Source organism: Poeciliopsis prolifica, unplaced genomic scaffold (genome assembly GCF_027474105.1).
Source record: "Poeciliopsis prolifica strain line A6 unplaced genomic scaffold, Auburn_PproV2 SCAFFOLD047, whole genome shotgun sequence".
NCBI lineage: Eukaryota > Metazoa > Chordata > Actinopteri > Cyprinodontiformes > Poeciliidae > Poeciliopsis > Poeciliopsis prolifica.
The window spans coordinates 3,615,182-3,633,827 of NW_026562422.1; the positions used below are offsets into that span (position 1 = coordinate 3,615,182).

Consider the following 18,646-nt stretch of genomic DNA (forward strand, 5'->3'; position numbering starts at 1 on the left):
TGTGCTGTCATTCCATTATGCAGCATTTAGGACGGACTGGACGCTGATTGGAGCTGGATTTAGCTCATTTCTCTCCATGACCACTGATGTTCACTTCCACAGCTTTCAAGTGAATAATTCAGTTAAATGTAGTGCCAGTCACAGACCTTTGCGCTGGTGAAAAAATTCATGCACTGATATAAAGTTCCGGTTCAGTTTGATACAAAATTTGAAGGCATAACAACTTGTGAATAGATTTCGAGAAAGCAGTCTGGTTCAATTGGATAGTTTTTTTATTATTATTTGAAACTGACTTATTTTGATTTCTGAATTACAAGTACAAATAAAGTATACGCAACACATTTCAGTGGCGAGTCACAGATCCAGCAGCAGTAGTTATTTATTAGCAATTGACGGTTGTTTACAACATATTGTGTTCATTGAACAAATCTAACCCAAGTCACGGGTTTTCAGAAAACTAAACGGCAAATGCAAACTTTGCAATTTATGATTAACATATGTCCTCTGCAATTATCCTAAGACAAACAAACAAACAACCCGTCCCCCCACACCTTTTTAGAAATGTTCCAGCACGATAAAATGTGGTCGTCATACTTTCACGCAGTCAAGTAAAATTCATGGAAGTACTTTCATACAGCTGAAGAGCATCCTTATTCCGGATCTTAAAGTTACATATGACTGTAATCAGTGGCGTTGCTTGCTGTGGAGGATATGGCACACTGCCCAGGGAGGCATGGCCGTAGGGCCAGCGTAACTATCAAGCCGGAAAAAGGTCTTTTAAATTGTTTATTTGCATGTTCGGTCAATGGGGATTAGGTGATCCGTCTGTTGCCTGATGTGTAAGCACAAAAGGAATAAAATGGTTGTACACTCCAGCTTTAGCTAATGGCTAGTGGCCAGTGCTATGTCAAAGGGTTACTTGACTATTTTTAAGGGAACTTCATTTGTTCATCTTTAGTTTAACATTTAAAATGACCTGGATAACCAGACCTGAACGTAATATTTCTAAACTGGACAGAAATTCTCTATTACTTTTATAAAAACGCAAAGTCGAATATTTTGAATGCTTTTTGTGCACCGAGACCTCAGATTAAAACTAGCATGAAAAGCACAATGGTTAATCATAGACATAATTATTCTACACTGATTACACTTTTCTAAAACTCTTGTGAGTTGTGACACTTTTACTGTATTATCTTTGGTATTTATGTCACAAAAAATATTCCTATGCCGTAAAGAATGGATTTTTCTTTTTGGGAGTGTGTGTGAGTCATGGGGGGCATGAAAGCCTCGCCAAGGGCGCCATTCTGGCCAGAACCACCACTGGGTGCAATCACTACATTATGTAATACGCTGAGGAGATCATTCCCGAGGTATTCTGGAGCAGTCTTCTCTACAAAGCCTCAAACTCGTCCACCCTCTGCTTGGTGTTGCCCAGGCGGATCTGACGGAGGGTTTTGTACTTGTCTCGTCCGGCCCGGACGTTCTCAGCGTGGAGCAGGTCGTTCTGGGTCTTCTTGGTGTCGTGTCTGGATTGCGCCAGATCTGAGCTCAGGTCCTGCGATGAAGAGTCGGGTATGGTGATTAAATCATGGAAAAACACTTCCTGAATCTATTTTTGTCTCATTTGTACAATTGATGGGTAAAGATTTTGTTTGATCTCGCGAGCTACGAGAAAAAGGTTCCTGAAAGATTTACAAATAGCAATCTTTTTTCAGTATTGTGAAAAAAGAGACTAGCTTAGCTAAGAAGTTAGCTTAGTTTACATCTTAACTTAGCTTTCCTTACAACTTAGCTTACAATTTTCAACTTAGCTTATCTCATCTTACAACGTAACTCACATCTTAGCTCATCTTAGTTTTCAACTTAGCTGACATCTTACTACTTAGCTATTCAGGCCGTTGAAATCTGCCTGATGAGCTTAAAGCTGTGTAGAAGCAAAATGTTTGCTTTCTCTTGTTTTTGTTTGTTTCTTTTGTCAGGAAATCTTTAGATTCAAAACCACGGCAGTGCTGCAAACTAAGAAATAAGGGTGCAAGTCGCAATATCCATCCATCCACCATTGACATTTGAAGGCGGGTCAATTTTTAAACCTGCATGGATGCACCTTTCAAACAGCTTCCTCTGCAGCGCTTACAAAACTGCACCCACTAGAAACAAGCGTGCACACTCACACCTCCAGAGAGTTTCAAATCACCATTTAACCTAACATGCGTATTTCGGGACTGTGGGAGGAAACCAGAGGACCTGGCAAAAAAACCCACGCAGACACAGTGAGAACATTCGAACTGCACTTAGAAACACTGTCATGCCTCTTCAGCACTGGGTCGGTTTACTGCAGTTCCTAGTCAAAAGCTTGGTGCATCGATCCGACTTCAACCTTGAGATCACTGGAAGAGTGATGACGATTGTGTACTTTCAGGACTTAACTAATTTGTTTGTCCGGGTGCGCGAATGTAATTCTCGCGCCTCGCGAAGTGAAACGAGCTCCCAACTCGAGGAAGCGCGGTTTGCTTGATCTCGGTCGTGTCCTTGGAACCCGAGCTCACCATCAGCTGCTTCCTGAGGCGCTGGTTCTTCTCCGCCTCGGTGAGTCGCTCCTCCTCCAGGTGGTCCTCGCTGATCTCCTGCGAGTGCAGCTCGGCGCTGTAGGTGCTGTTCTCCTCGCTGTGCTCGTGGTCGCTCTCGCTGTCCGAGGAGGAGGAGGAGGAGGAGGAGGAGGGGGAATGGGAGCCACCCGGAGGAGCCGAGTTGGACGGGGTCCTCACACTCTGCAGCTCTTCCTTCGTCCTCAACAGGCTCTGCTCCACTTCCTCAGCCTGCAGGAACCGTGAGAGGGAAACCACGTCAGCGGAGGACGGCGGAGACGTGACACTCAAACTGAAGCTACGGCTTAATGGATCTGGCAAGCAAAGCTTGGCTTTTATAGGATTAAAAACATGAAAAAATAAATAAATCTGACAATTATTTTCTGTGCATTTGTTCAGTGAAGGGGGGTATCAAGTGTTTTTTTATTTTATTTTATATACCAAGTATTTCTTGTCCAGTTTCATTGCAAATATCTCAGTACACATGAAATAAGACAAAGCTAACTTACAAGAAAGAAACTCCTACATAAAGCAGGAGTTTATTTTAAGGAAATACTTGTTTAATATTGGTGAAAAATTAGCAGTTCCACTGGCAGATTATTTCACTTAAAACATGGGGCAAAATGTCTTGCTATAGGTGACAAAACCAAAGCCAGTCAATATTAAAGATCTATTGACTGGAAAGTAACTCCTGTATTTTGCTGGAAAGTGATTAGTGATTTAAATTGTCTTATTTCAAGTGTAATGAGATATTTGAGCAAAAAATTCTCAACAAGAATGGAATATGAAAAAAAAAGTAATTGCAATTAAAATAAATTCAAATTAAATGCAAATGAAAGATAAGTAGAGCTTGTCTGTATGAATGCCACTAGTGACAGAAAAGGCTTTAAACAACAATGAAAGAAAAAACTAAAAGGGCTTTTATGTTTTTATTTTAAAAGGTTTTAATTCATCAATGAAGCTCTTTGTTTCACGCCAAACCCACCTGGTGTGTTACTAATTCAATTCAATTCAACTCAGAAACATTTTATTGTCCCTGAAGAAAAATGAAATGTTGTTGAAACTCATATTAATTCAAAACATTTTGTAGAACATCCCAACAGCTTTAGGATGCAACGTATTTAGTTGTGATGGAAGGACAACAAAATTAATGATTTTTTTTTCTCTTGTTTAATAGTTATTTTTCTGTCCTATAAGAACAACCCTTTCTAGTTGTTGTTATGGAGACTTTAAGACTTTCCTACAGTTGTTAAACAGTTTTGCTCTGACTAGATGGAGAAAATATGTCGATATGAACATAGAAAAAAAAATTATTTGCTTTACATAAATAAGATGTTCTCTTGTCTTTCTCACTTTAACATGGAATTATTAGATTTCTTTTTTTGCACATATTCACTAATATATACTGAAGTATTTGTAACCAATTACAGAATTTTTGGGGGACTATTTTTTGTTTTGTTTTTTTTTAACTGTTTTCCCAGAGGCAAAGAATTGAGAATGTCTCACAGATCACAGAGGGAGGACAGTGTTTGATTGGGGCCTTTCTTGACCTCCTGGTCGTCTTGCCTTGACGGCCGGTGAGAGCGCTCACCTTCATGTGCCATGTCTCAGCTTCCTCCTCCTTGGCCCTCTTGGCCTCCTCCAGCTCAGTGATCCTGGCCGTGTACTCGGCCAGCTCTGCAGCCTGAAGCGGGAACAGTGCGAAGCGACTTCAAGTCAGGCAATTTAAAAGAAAAACAAACACATGCACCTAAAGAAGTAAAAATAATACAACACTTTCGTTGGTGTGGAGCTTCACCCTAAATCCTCAGGTTGGACTTGAGCAGAAGCTGAAGCTGAACCACCTGACGTGCGTTCGTACTTCCATCGGGATTGGTTAACTTATGCGCTGCACACTCACCAGCTGCTCCTGGCTCTTCATCTGCTCCTCGGCTTGCCTGGCCAGCTCCTCCTTGGCAATTATGGCCTCCATCCTCTCAGCCTCCAGCCGGGCCGCCTCCTGCTCCACCCTCCTCCTCTCCTCCTCCAGCCTCATGGCCCGGTCCAGCTGCTCCTGAAGATCTGCGGGGCCAGGCAGGAAAATCTATTAGGCACCACACGTCGGTAAGGCGCTTCGGGAAGGTCTTTTTTTTCTTCTTCCTTTTCTTCTAAATATGCATTTCTGTTGATGTGGATTTCAGCGTCTGAGATCATGTGAATATCTGAGCTGACGGTCTGAGTCAGTCAAACGGAGGGACAGCAGAGGGCAGTAAAATCAATTTTGCGTGGCGACATTAAGAGAGAGAGAGAAACAAAAAAAGTGTCAGTCCGTAGGCTGAATCTGAGGGTTCTTTTTTTTTTGTCTTTTCTTCTTGGGAACATTTTCTGAGCCCGGTTTGTATTTAGACAGCTTGCGTGTGACGTGGTGCGCCCCACCTCGCTCCGCTCTCTTAGTAGTCTCTTCAAACTCGTAGAGCTTCATCATCAGCTCCTGTTTTTCTCTCTCCATCTGCTGCTTCTCCCTCTCAATGTTTTCTCTCTTCTTCTTCTCGCTTTCCAGCTGATCCCTGCAGGAAACACACACACACACAAAGCAAAAAAAAAATAAGAAGAGAAAAAAGAAAAAGTCAAGATCACAGACATTAATTACCTACATCCTAGGAGGCGTCTTATAAAAATATTCATATCCGCTTTAACTTTTTCATAACTTGTCTCTAATTTACGGTTAAATACCGGCAGCTTGATTGCCAGAATTTTACCATAAATCGGATTTATGGTAAAAATGTCACTAAAAAGAAGAAATTTTGTATAATAACTGATTCATTAATTAGGTATAAATATGTCTATTAGCACTTTTAAGCTTTGTAATTTTTGTCTACTTTTTTTCTTGGGCGTTGGGTTTTTCTGTTGTTTATTTATTCCAAGTCCCCTTTTTGCCCCCATATTTATCACCAACCAAACATATTTGAAACATGTTTTTCCCATAAAAGTAAATTTATGTCCAAGTGACTTTACTGCAGTTTTATTTCTTAAACTGATATCATTTTCTCCCTTTATAATATTTCTGTTTTTCCTTCTTTTTTTTTTTACCTAAAAGAGATTTCCTGACATCATTTATTCCCATTTTTTCTCCTTGTTTTTATATTGAGAAAAAATAAAATAAAAAAACAAAGCATACAAAATCAAGCTCTGCGGCTACGTTCTCCAGGCTAGTCTTTGGCTACTATGCAAGAATTCGAGGAGGTGATGCTGTTCTCCCTTCTGTTTTTGGCATTTTCGGATGCATCTCTTATTTTGTTGCTTTTAATGGCACGTGAATTTTCTTGTCAAGCCGCTGTTTTGGCTCTGCAATTACTTTAATGAGGCACTTATACATTTCTGTATTTATTCAGAATTGTGGCAGGGTTGGTCCTCCGTAAGCAATCGGGCCGAATGTGAAAAAGTGGCTCTCGTCTACCTCTCCAGTTTCTTCTGGAGCCTGTCCTGTTTGGCCTGAGCCTTCATCTGCTGAACCTCGATGTTGTCGGCCATGCGGCGGCGCGCGTACAGGCGGTGGTTGCCCTGAGCAAGCTGCATGATGCCCTTGTGGATGCGAGCTGGTGTCCCGTGAAACATGATGTGCTTCAAGAGGAATGAAAAAAGCAAACTTTATACAGGTCAAAAAAGTTTCCTTCCTTCCTACTCCCCCTCCCCCATCTAATGTTTCAGTATTTAGAATGTGAAGACGCTTTTGATTACTTGTTGAAATACTCACTGGAGATCTTTTGTCTATGGGCTTGATGACAAATCTCTTGTTGTCAAAAGAAAGGTTTCCAATTTCATTCCAGGGAAATCCAATTTTTGGGGTGAGCCTGGAATATATAAAAAAAAACAACAAAAAAAAAACGTTCGGCAGAGAAATAGGTCAATGTACTCTTACAGTCAACATGAGCAGAGGTCATAATAATAATAAGGCTTATAGTATAACCCTGAGCTTTTGAACTGAACAATGATAATACACATTAAAAAAAATGCTGAATGAAGCAGCAAAAAAGAATATCAATAAAGACATTTGCAATAAAGTCCTAAACTGTGGGTTTTACCTGTCATTCTTTGGATAGATGTTTATCCCTAGCGAGTCCACGCCCAGCCACAGCTCCGTGCCCTTCTTGTTTCTGATCTCAAAGTAGGTAACACTGTACATTTCCAGATCCTGAGCGATCTTCAGGTACTCGATCATCGCATCTTCCCTGTTTGGAGTCACAAAAACGTTCGTTCAGAGACATTTTTTACTGTGAGACGTTAGATATTGACACGTTTTCCCACTGAATGGCGAAAAGGACGATCTAAACTGGAAATAATCCCAGATTTTCCTCATCTCTTCCTGAGCTTTTGCGTCGTTTTCCACTAAGAGCCCCGGCATATTCATTCATTCATTCAATACAGAATTGAATGCATGACACAGACTACATGCAATTTAGTACTATGTTCCATATGCTAGAATTAAATAAGAAAAGTAGAGTCCAAGCGCACAAAGTCAGATTTTCTCAAGTTTATTTCATACATTTAATAACTGAATATTAAAACAATGTGGGTTTAATTGTGAGAGAACAAAGCACATTGTGCTGAACATCCTCCAAAATTTGATAAAGTATGTGTAGTTTTTTGATACTGTGTGTCTATTGGGATGACGGGTGTGGAACTCACAGTTTAGCTGCATCACTTACTTTTGATGCCACATTACGATTATATTTGATTTATTTATTACAAATTTAAGGATAGAATGTTCTCTTAGCGATGAACGTTATTATTGTCCATTTCTAAAACTCTTTTTAAAACACATTTTTATTCTTTGACTTAGCTGATTAGCTCAGTCTCATTTGTTAGCAAAGCAAGCTAACAACAATGTGCCTCTAAATAATGTAGCAACAAGCACATAAACAGGATTTGTGTAGTTCTCTGTGTGAGAAACAAACTGGCAGAATTGAAACTAATGTTGTCCCCTCTTGTGAATGACAATGTTTAGCATGAAGGCAGCCATATTGGATTTTGGTTGGGAGTGTTGGAGAAACACCAATTCCTGACCTGGTGTTTCTAATTCAGCTTCCTGTTGAATTCCAAAAATGTATAATTTGAAAATGTCAAATTTCTTCAAAGTCATGCAGTTCGTGTCAGATTTCTTTTTCTCCCTCTCTCTCTCTTTTTTTTTTTTTTTGACTCATGGAAGGTCAAAATGTTTGAAACTTTATTTTGAACATGTTTTTATTTGTTTTGCAGTAACATACAAGCGTCCCTCGGTCTTCACTCACTTCAGCATGGCTTTGTGCTCCTCGTGCCAGACCTGCACTCTGTCTTCCCACTGCTCCTTCGACAGCTTGTGTTGATCCAGCACTCTAAGAGAAGAGACAGGCTGTCAGAGAGTCGCGCGGCTCAAAGCGGGATCTCTCCGCGTGCGCACACAGAGCTACGGTGAACACACGCTGCAGGCTCCGGAGGCCCGTTCCTTTTTTTGTTGTTGTCATGTCTTAAATTAGCAACAGTGCCTGGTGATCGGCGAGCATGATTTCGGAGCATATGTGGAAAAACAAACAAACAAATACATGTCTCCGAAGGGAACATTGACATTTAACAAAGTCCAAGTTTGACATGTTTCTCTATCGTTGAGGAATCTAAAACTGCATCAAAATCTAAGTGGCATGATGCAATGTTGTAATATTAACCGCTTTCCTGTTTTACTGTAAACACTGTCATGTAACACATAAAAAGGTGTTGTTGGTTTTTTTTTTTTTGATGAATTAAGCAGCAGAGTTTTTTGGCCTTGTGCAAGTATCTCAGTGCACTTGCAATGCTATACTGTACTAATGCTCAAGTTTCTAATATCAGCAAAAAAACAAATACAAGTTAAAAGTGATGAGAGTAAAGGTTGGCTGGAAAGGATAATTATCACTTACTTTAATAGGACCTTGAAATTTTACAGCTTATTATGACACGGAGTGACATAAAGCAATAAACATGTTAAGATAATTTTTTTTTTTGCCAGGTTGCAATACACCAAACTGAGGAACGTGAGTTTGGAAGAACCCAACACATCGATAGATAAGGGTCCTATTTCAAGCTCATCTGATAGTATTTGTTGTTGTTTTTTTCTTCTGTTTTTTAAATTTAAATTGTTTATATGACACGAATACATAGGAGACATTAACTTTATAATAGGAAGTTTCAGACCCAATCCTTAAGTCTGAATCTGCATTTAGCTAAACATGGACATATTTGGTGTCCATGGAAATGTTAGATTGTTGGCTGGATGATTAAAAAGCATTCAAGCTGAGCAGGAAGCATCTGTGCACAAAGTCTGCAGGATAGACATCAGTAACCAGGAACTTTTATCAAAATGACATTGTATGGAGCTCAGGGAGTGCCAAAAAAGCACATATTTTGTGTTTTGGTGTTATTTTATTTTATTTTTTTGTATATGTCCCTACGTTTTTTAATCTTTCTTAGTGTTTTGACACCAGATTTCCAAAACAAAAACTTCACGTTGGCTTTATTTTGAAACAAAGACTATTGAAATAGTCTTTTAAACAGACCCAAATCTGTTTAAAAGAACAGATTTGGGTCTGTTCTTTTAAACGCATCAGGAAGAGCGTGTCTCTGAACAGCGCCTCGCAGCATTCCCCACAGTTTGAGCTCACCTCTTCGGGAGCAGACGCTCCGAGGAGAGGTATCCCCGCCGGTGCACCGACTTGTCGTACTCGCCGTACTTTGCCTGCACGGCGTAGGAGGCCAGAAGCACAGCGGTCTCCGGGGGACAGTAGATCTCGTCGGACAGGATGTGGTCCTTCACCTGCAGGAAGAAGAGCTTCCTGGTGACGTCCTGGATCAGCTCCTCTTCCACGTCCTCGGGGTAGTACTGGACCCGGAATCTGAACTGCAGGGGAGTCTCGTTCTTTATGTTCTGTTCCGTCACCTGCACGGACAGCGAGGTCGTGGAGGTCAAAATGGGCACAGGAAAGAGGGGATGCGCATGAATGAATAAAAAAAGAAGCATCAAGTAGACTTTGGTTGATATACAGCTGGACACAAAAGAGGAATTCAAGAATCAACTTTATATGGCATTGAAACAAAGTAAAACGGTGCGTCGCAGTGAAGAATGCAAACATCAACTCGCGTATTCGCATGCGCTCTCTTATTTTAAACAATCGAAAGACAAAAAACAATTGTCAAATAAAAATAAAAAGTTCAAACCGGCCCGATATTGCAGCACTGAAAAACTCTGACAGAGCAAAACCCACTTTCTTGTCTTCTACCAGCCACGAGACAATTCCTTTGTTGTCCACATACTGAAGGCCGAAGTACCAAATCTCACGGAGGCCAATCGTCCTGGCAACCTGACGGCACCACACAAAACACACAAGAAGAAGAAGAAGAAGCATGAGGACTTTTCGCTGCCGCCCATTAGAGAGGCAGCTAAAACAGGCACATTAAAAGCAGCAGCTGAAACATTGCGATTTTCCTCACGGTGATTTACTCGCTCTTCAAAACAAAGGATCAAACTCCAACCATCAGTTGATTTTCCTTCTCTTGGCTTAAGAAAACGTTGCCACCACACAACTAAAACACAAAATCTTACCGAGTATTTTTGTCTAAACTGTAGAGCACATATCTCTGTGCACTTGAATTAAGAATAAGATAACTGGAATAGAACAAAGACACAGGAGATCGTTTTAAGTCAATAATTAAAATATAAGTCAATAAGTCAAATATAATCAGTTTAAATATTGATTGAAATGGAAAAAGCACTGGCTCCACTGGCAGATTATTTCACTCATAACAAGACACTGAAGTTACCTGCCTGTGGAATTAGCAGTTTTTGTATCGACATTAAAAGAACTGTTGATGTAAAAAGAAAATGAAAAGCTCATTTATCTGGCTTGAAAATCTACTTTTAAGTTATTTCGGTCTGAAATCAAGTGCGTCAAAATATTTGCACCAGAAACTATTCAGAGTTTCTTAGTAAGATTTTGTGTTCTTGCACACTGGGTTTGGGGTCCGGGGGTACAGTTTTCCACCACAGTTGTAACATCAAAAGTTCAATTTCAGCTTCATGATGCGATGCTGATTGGAGTTTTTATGGCCTTTCTGTCCACAGTAGATTTCCTCTTATCACATTTCTATAAAGAGAGAAGAGATTCTGCAGATCTTCCAGAATCACGATCACTTTGAGGTGGGCTTTGCTTTTGCTTTGCGCAAGTAAAAATAACCTTTCGGTAAAACGTCGTTGCCGTTGGACGTGTGCTTTGCCGACTGCAGCATACAGACCTGCTCAAGCAGCTGCCTTCCTTTGGTGCTTTTGTTAAAGGAAAACTCCAGCTCTGCGTCCATGGTAGTGACGCGAACGTTGACCTGCGGTGCAAAAAGGGCAATTTACTGATTACATTCACGTTGAAAAAAAAAAAAAAGAAGTTACACAAATAAAAACTTTCTCTCTGGACAGGATTCACCTGTCTTCTTTCCAGTCGTTTCTTTATTTCCATTCTTTAAATCAGAAATGTTTCTACATCCGCCCAAATTCTGTGTTTGGCTGCGTTCACGTCCACAAATGGAGGACATAAATAACGGGCTGTTTTGCTGAAAGCGCACCCTCAATGTGGATCTGTCAACCGGATTATTCATAAACCATAATTGCTCACTATCTCATTAGACTTTAGACCAGCTATGCGAGCACGAGGTTGGATATCATTGCACTTGCCTCTTGCACAAAGGCGTTGCGAGATGTGCCGGCGTTGCAGCAAACAGCATTGAAACTGAGTTTGCATAAGAATTGATTTCCGCAAATTGGATAAAAAAAGATTCAGTTTTAATTCATATCAACTGGTTATTAAAAAAAAAAAAAAACACAGTACAAAACCATTGATTGGGATGGGCTTTGTAGCAGATACACAACAGTTTTAATGAAGTCATACCAGGACAAACCCTGACTGTCATAAAGATAAACATACTAAAGGTTGGGCAGGAACCAATGGAACATCAAATTATGGAACCATCACTAGCTTTTTTTTTAAATTGTTTCCACCTTATGTGATCACATGTATGAGATAACATCTTTATTTGGTGTTTTCGTAATGCTTTTGACGTTCAAGCAAACACGGGCCGGGATTTTAAAATCGTGCAATTTGACGGTGATCACACAAACCCTTGCAGAAAAAAATCAAGACAAAACATTTGTGTTTACATGGAAACATATGTTGAATGAGCCATGTATGATGACAAAAAGCACAAGTGAATATACATCAATCACAACAGTATGATACAATTGGCAAAAAGAAAAATTATGCTAAAGAAAATCCTTATACCCTCAAATTAGAATTATGAAGTTTTGGTCAATTTCCACTTCCCTTACAAATGGACGCAAATCTTTGTCTGTCTTGCTGCTGTCGAAAAAATTGAATTTTCATTACGCAGGAAATTAAAATCCCGCGTGAATACACTTGTTCATGCGACGGGACATTAAAAATCATGGCAGCGTGTGAGCATTCTCCAAATGCTCGTTTTTTGGGGAAATTGTGGTTGACGATTTTACAGAGCAGCGATGGATTCAAGTTAAAATGGCAGGTTTCAGTGAACGACTTCCTGCCATCTTCTTTGTCGCCGCAGACTCAGCGGAAACGACAATAGCTTAACAGCAGGGCAGCTCTGGTAATTGTTAACAGTTCGAGTTCAGCTGACTGTTCAGCTTCAGACTTGTTGCTTTTAGAAAAATGTGGCCGTGTTCCTTAAGGCTGCTGTTTCATTTTATTACTTTGCGTTCTTCTTGTGACGACCTCAAGCAGGATGGTGTTTACAGGCGGATAAGTTGCTCAACTGTCTGGCTCTGCTCTGCTCACTCGTTCCCATGCACTCGCTCTTTCAGGCTGAATACAGAAGGGATTCCATGGAAATGAGACGGGGACGGCTCCTTTATTTACCATCCCTCTCTCCCCGGCAGTTTCAGGCTGAAGAAGCTGATCCGGAGTGAAGCGAAGGCTCCAAACTTTGCTTTAACTGGTTAGCGATGAATATTTACTTTTCTTAATTCAGAATCGTTTGGAAATCCATGAAAACTTAAAGGCTCATTATATCAGGAAGACAACAATGTTCATAGTATTGCTTTATTTGCTTCTGAAATACGACTTGCCATGGTAACTCAAAGCGGAAGAAAGAAAGCCGCATTTCGCTCATGCGGATGTGACATCAGCATCAGTACGCGCAAAGAGCCACTTTGCAAAAAAATTTATGCAGTTTCGCTTTACGTGTAATTTTGCTCATTGATTACTTAAATCAAGTCAAGTAATGAAATATGTTGTCAGCATTTTGTGTTCATCAAGGCCTTGCAGTGTCAACACAAAGACATAGCTGCTGTTGTAAAGTGTGGCTTGGCCCGCCTTATTAGTCTCACGCTGAACGCTTGAGTAACTTTTACTTGAAGACTTTGAGACTCATGAATCGTTAAACTCTGTTGTTTCAGTTTGATCGATCATTTCGGACACATTTTGACGATATCGGAACCACACTGTCAAGAATTGCTGCTGGATGAGATTCTGTTCTTGTTTTGTTTGTTTGTTTGCTCGATTTAGTTTTTATTATTTTCTTCATGAATGGAAACAAGGACACAATCAACAGTCTGACAGTCAGCCCTATATCAATCCAAAGAAGATTAGAAGAGGATGCTTTTGGCATTAAGTTTCTGTTTAGTTTAAATAAAAATGTATCTTCTGGCATATTGCTTCCTGTTTAATAAAAATGTCCATCTTCAAAGAAAAGGTGCATCTTTTTTCCGTTCTGGCAATAACCAAGGTCCACGCCTTTGTTTTTCTACCATCCATTTTTCATTATTGTTTTTTTTTTTTTGCTCAACGCCAGAAGAAAGTGGCGAATGTCATTATTGACTTGAAGAAGCACAATTCACTAGTTGTTTTTTTGTTTGTTTTGTTCCTTTTTTATTATCATTATGTGCATGACCACGTATCTCACAGACGGATTCATTGAGTTCAAGTAACACTTGGAGGGTAATCCAGTGTGAGGAATGTGTGCAGCGTGGGTCAAACTCTACATTTGGTTAATGAGTAAATGACAATAAGGATCACTGGCTCTTGATAAAACTTACAACTGAAAGAAGCAAAGAAAATGTCGCCAGCGCAAAAAAAAAAGAAGCCATGGACAATTCCACAATTCCAGCTTGTTTTTGTTCTTATACGGGTCATCATAAATGATTTATTGAAGCGTTACGAGCAGGGTTTAGTCTACAGAACCTCACCGTGCCGTTTTCAAACCTGGAAGAAGACATGCGGCTATAGCAATAAGTAAAAATGTATCTTAAAACAGCAGGAATCCTACCAGTTTGGACATCTTGGCTTTGGTCTGTGGCTCCTATCAGAGGAAAGTGTATCCCAGGCTGACCGAGGCTGCAGTGGCCAACTCCCAGTAGAACCTCCACCTGATAAAGACAGCCTCTGGCTGGCAAACCCCGGGGCAAGACTCGTGTCCTTTGAACTCAGGAGATAGCTCGCGGAGACGTGGGAGGACCGACTTTGACACCAAGCCGACAGATTGACCTCCGGTGTGACAGAAAGCGTGGGGGTTGGGGGAGCCGCACAACTCCACCCAAAGGAGATCACCTGTTTCAGCGCCTAAAACCTCCGTGTGACCTTTGATCGGAGAGCGCCGGGCTACAAAACCACTGGCCGTGCTATTTCTGTAGCTTGTTTGAAGATGACATGAGTCATGAAGGAATAACAGCAGGAGCGGGATTTGATATGCGGAGGGTTTTCGGTGTATTGTCACCGAGCTGCTCAACCGAATCTGTTACCAAAAGTTATTTCTTTCTAAAAAGCTCAAAGCTGCAGTGTGTAACTGAAAAATATTTTTACACATTTGTTGAAACTGTCACCATGTTGTGATAGTATGACACGGATAATCTGTGGGGGAAAAAAAAAATTAATCTCCTCCACTTCCTCTTTTAGCTACTATTGATGTCTGAACAAATGCACCGCTCCCGGTCAAAAGCAACCAATCAGAGTCAGGAGGAGTGTCTTAGCGCTGTCAATCACTCTCGTGAGCGTTAAATGTGCTAATAGCATAGAAACAACGCACCGTTACTGGAAAAAACAACGTTTATCCCGTGGTCATCGGTAGCTGTGCTAACTAACCTCAGCATTGACAACCAGTTCTGCTAGCAGGGAGCAGCTGCATCACAGGAAAGAGCAATGTGGGGGGAGCGGAGTGGTGTGTGAGGCGGAGCAGGTGGAACACCTGGTCGCCGATGGGAAGCTTCAGGAAGCTCTTTCGGCCCGACTTCAAATTCTGCAAAAAAATAAAAATAAAATAAAATCCTCATGAAACACTGTTCAACTTACATAGGGAATTGAAAACCCGGTTAGTCCGTTAACTACGACTGAAACTTTGAGAGTAATTAAAGAAATTTTCCCAGAATAAATAAGATTTCGGAGTAGGTTGGAAGGAAAAGAAACTCCAAATTGTTTGGATTGATATCAGAAAATGTTCAGAAAAATCCCCCCAGAAATTTTGAGACTTTTCTTAGAAATTTTTGTTTAAAAAATCTTTTGAAAATCAGAACATTTGATAGAAACACTTTGTAATTTTTTTTGGGGGGGGAGGCAAAACCCCCCCAAAAAACATGGAGATTTCTGAATGGACATTTTTTCCCCCACATTTTCTGGAGTCTCAAAAGCTTTTTTGAGACAATAATCTCAAAATTTCTGCGTACTTCTGCCAGAAAATATTTTGACTTTCGAAACGTGGAAACTTTCTTGTTTCCTAGAAAATTTCTGAGACTGATTTCAAATTTCCTGAATTTTTTGATGAAAATTTACTCCTTTTTTTTTCCTAATATGATGTCACAGTTGACACATCACACAGATCACAGGAACCGCTATGTACTTACCGTTCCCTGTCATAGATTTGTCTTATGTCAGCCCACAGAAATCGACTCGAAGGGGTCAATCTGGAAAAATACATATTTTTAAGATAACTAAGTGAAACAAGCAAATGCTTTGTGAGAACAGCAACATTTGGAGACGTTGAATCCTTGCCATAGCGACACGAAGACGAATGTGTCGATGGCTGTTTGGAACAAGTGTGGTCAAAGGTGCAACTCAAACGGAAAGGGCAACCGAGGTCAATGACTGAGGTTTCAATGCTGGTTCGTTGACCTCATGTCCACAGCTGCATGTAAAGGTGTGCGGATGCTATTAATATGTTCAGCCAGTGGTGTTACAATCATAATGTAGCTTTTGCACAGCAGAACCTAAAGAAATGAGCCAGCTAAATGTCGATTTGGACACCAACCGCATCCACAGTTCTGCTTTCTTCTTGTCCTTCATCTTGAAGTAAGAAACACTGAACATGTCCAGCGTTTGCGCGACCTTTAGGTCACAGCCTCTTTCCTGTTTTAGTGAGAGGCATATTTATAATTTACTCTATATAAAAATAATAATAATAATAATGATAATAAAAAGTATTACAGATGATTATGTTCTTGAATGATAGAAGAGAATGACTCAATTCAGTTTGGTCGGCTTCCTTAGAAAACATTTGAAACTAATTTGAATAATAAACTGAGCTGCTGCGCTGTTTGACAACTAGGATCAATAGAAATGTATAAGTGGCTGAACTGAAATGACTTTTTTGTGTGTCTTGAGACATTTGTTGTGAATTGGCGTTCTAGAAATAAACTGGATTGAACTAAAATCGAGTTGAGGTTTTGAAAAATATTGCTAAAAATCAAATCAATCAATAAATAGAAGTGAAATCAAAGACCCACAAATTTTCCGAAAACCCACTGGAACCCAACATGAAGCACAGCAACTTTGACAACAAACCAATTAGAATGATAAGATAGGGAACCCCTGCTGGGCCCCACTGATCGAAATGATTCAAAAGCACCTGCAGGTGTTTTCTTGTCACTTCAGATATCAAGCTACTTATTAAGTCTGTCAATGTTTCGGTGAATTATCAGGTGTGACGCGCTGCAGGTAGTTACTCACTGGTTGCTCTGCTCATAGTTTTCTGCGCAAAAGTCCCAAGATCTTGGCCGTATCTGGAGGGCAGCAGACATTTCCAGAGAGAATCTCCTCCTTCACCTGCAGGAAGAAGAGCCTCCAGGTGACGTCTTGGATCAGCTCCCTCTCTGTGTCCTCTGGGTAAAGCTGAACCCGAGCTCGAGCTGCAGGGGACTCCAGACTCTTTACATCCCGAGCCAACACCTGCGCAGAAGATTAAAAGCGCAGATTAAAGATTTAACCATGCAGTGGAGATGAGATATAATGATAACAATGAAAAAAGACAGCAGAAATATTGAGTAGCATGCTGATCAGAAACGGTGGATTGAGCTACAATCCACCGGCCATCAAGCCAGACTGGAATCTAATCCAGGTTCTAATCTGAGGCAAGTCGGGAAGTAATTTAAAACCAAAATCAACTGTTTTTAAAACACAGTAGAAAGCTTGTAGACACGCTGGTTGTATTTGGACCTGATGCTTTTTATTCAGGGGGAACAGAAAACAGATCGACTCCACACCTGTCAGATTTTTGTGTAGAAAATGTTTAGGAAAACTTGTTCCATATTCCTTTCACTTCTCTTTCACACAAAAAGCCAGTAAGATCATATTGACTTTACTTCCTGCTTCCTTTCAAATAATAAAAAGTTGAAATATACTTCTAGAGATTTCAAGCCAACTCTGCCGCATTCTTTTAACGCGTCTTTAGCCACGCATACATATTTTAGCCTTTAAAAAACTGCATTAGAAAACATATTTTATGTCTTTTATGTCACCATAAAGAACTTTGACATTTTTTGGAGGCTGGGTGACTTGATGGGCTTTTCAGTGTGTCTGCTTTAAATGCAAACCTGACAGTGGAGCTAAAACGGGAAATAAAACATTTCCATCCCCGTTTTTGGTCGGAGGTTTTTCTTCCATACAGCTGAACATTCCTGGCCTCTATTTGCTACATCATCCAAAGTATTGTTGCTTTTACACAGCAGTAATAAATCCCGAGTTGAATGGAGGGAGGAAAATAACCCAGCATCTGTCTGTAAAATACAAATACTTGACAATAGCGACATCTCTTTTTTTTTATTACACATGATTTATTGCTTTTCTAATGCTGTTTTTAAAATGTATTAATCTTGAACATTTGTGTTCTGTAACTTCTGCTTGTTTTTGCACCACAAGACTCTTATTTATCATTTTAATATAGAGTTAAGGAGTGGGATTTGTGAAACACATTTAATTCACCATAAAACGTTCAAACCCGTTTTAGGAGTTTGTTCCCTTGAGTTTTGGATCGGATGGAAAACTCCTGCGCTCCATCCAACCAGGAGACATGAACCATTTTCTGCAGCAATAATTACTAAAAAAAAACAACATAAGGTTTTATGAACAATAAACTCCAAAGTTTTTAGTCCTTCATATCCAAGTTGATTATTTGATAAATTAGAATATTTGTTCCGATGGGCCACGTTCGTCTGGTCGAAAGTATTTAAGCAGGTATTAAATATACTTTTCAGAAAAATCAAGCAGACCAAAACAAATAGCAAAAAAGTCTCAGAGGGAATAAAAACCTGTTGACATGACAGGCAGAGTGTGAACAGTGACGTGAGGAGCTGAGGGACTCACCTCCGCTGCGAGGGCCTGGACACACAGCTCCACCCAAAGACAATCCCCCCGTCTCAGCAGCTGTATCGCTGTGACCTTTGATCAGAGAAGGTTACGGAAAGTGGATGTGCTTCTTATATTTCGCCACATCTCAGACGTGGGACCTATAAGCTCTGCTGGGAAACGGATGAATTCTGTTCCTGTGAGCAGGGAGAAAGCTGCGGCAGCACACGCAGCAGTTAAAAACAATGGATGTTTTCTGCACGTCTCAGATCGAGTTGAATAAAAGAACGTAAGGCACAGCGCAAACTATTTCTGATCTAAAAACTAGGTTTCCGCAGTCATCTTAATGTCACGAAGAAACCACAAACATCAAGCTGATCTTACTCAAAACCCACACAAAGGAATGCAAAAAAATAATAAATTCTTCTAGCCATCGAGGAGCCA

At 40.3% G+C, this 18,646-nt stretch overlaps 1 protein-coding gene across 1 annotated transcript; it reads right to left on the reverse strand.

The window, feature by feature from the left end:
* Positions 1–254: 254 nt before the first annotated feature.
* On the reverse strand, positions 255–14,145 carry ezra (ezrin a). Its single transcript, XM_055057283.1, has 13 exons — positions 13,920–14,145; positions 10,866–10,949; positions 9,839–9,934; positions 9,239–9,513; positions 7,856–7,939; positions 6,650–6,796; positions 6,322–6,418; positions 6,025–6,188; positions 5,004–5,134; positions 4,489–4,649; positions 4,180–4,272; positions 2,550–2,819; positions 255–1,558 (listed from the first exon to the last, which is right to left on the reverse strand). Exons 1-13 carry the CDS (start codon positions 13,929–13,931, stop codon positions 1,394–1,396), a joined length of 1,779 nt encoding a protein of 592 aa, XP_054913258.1. The 5' UTR covers positions 13,932–14,145; the 3' UTR covers positions 255–1,393.
* Positions 14,146–18,646: the final 4,501 nt, after the last annotated feature.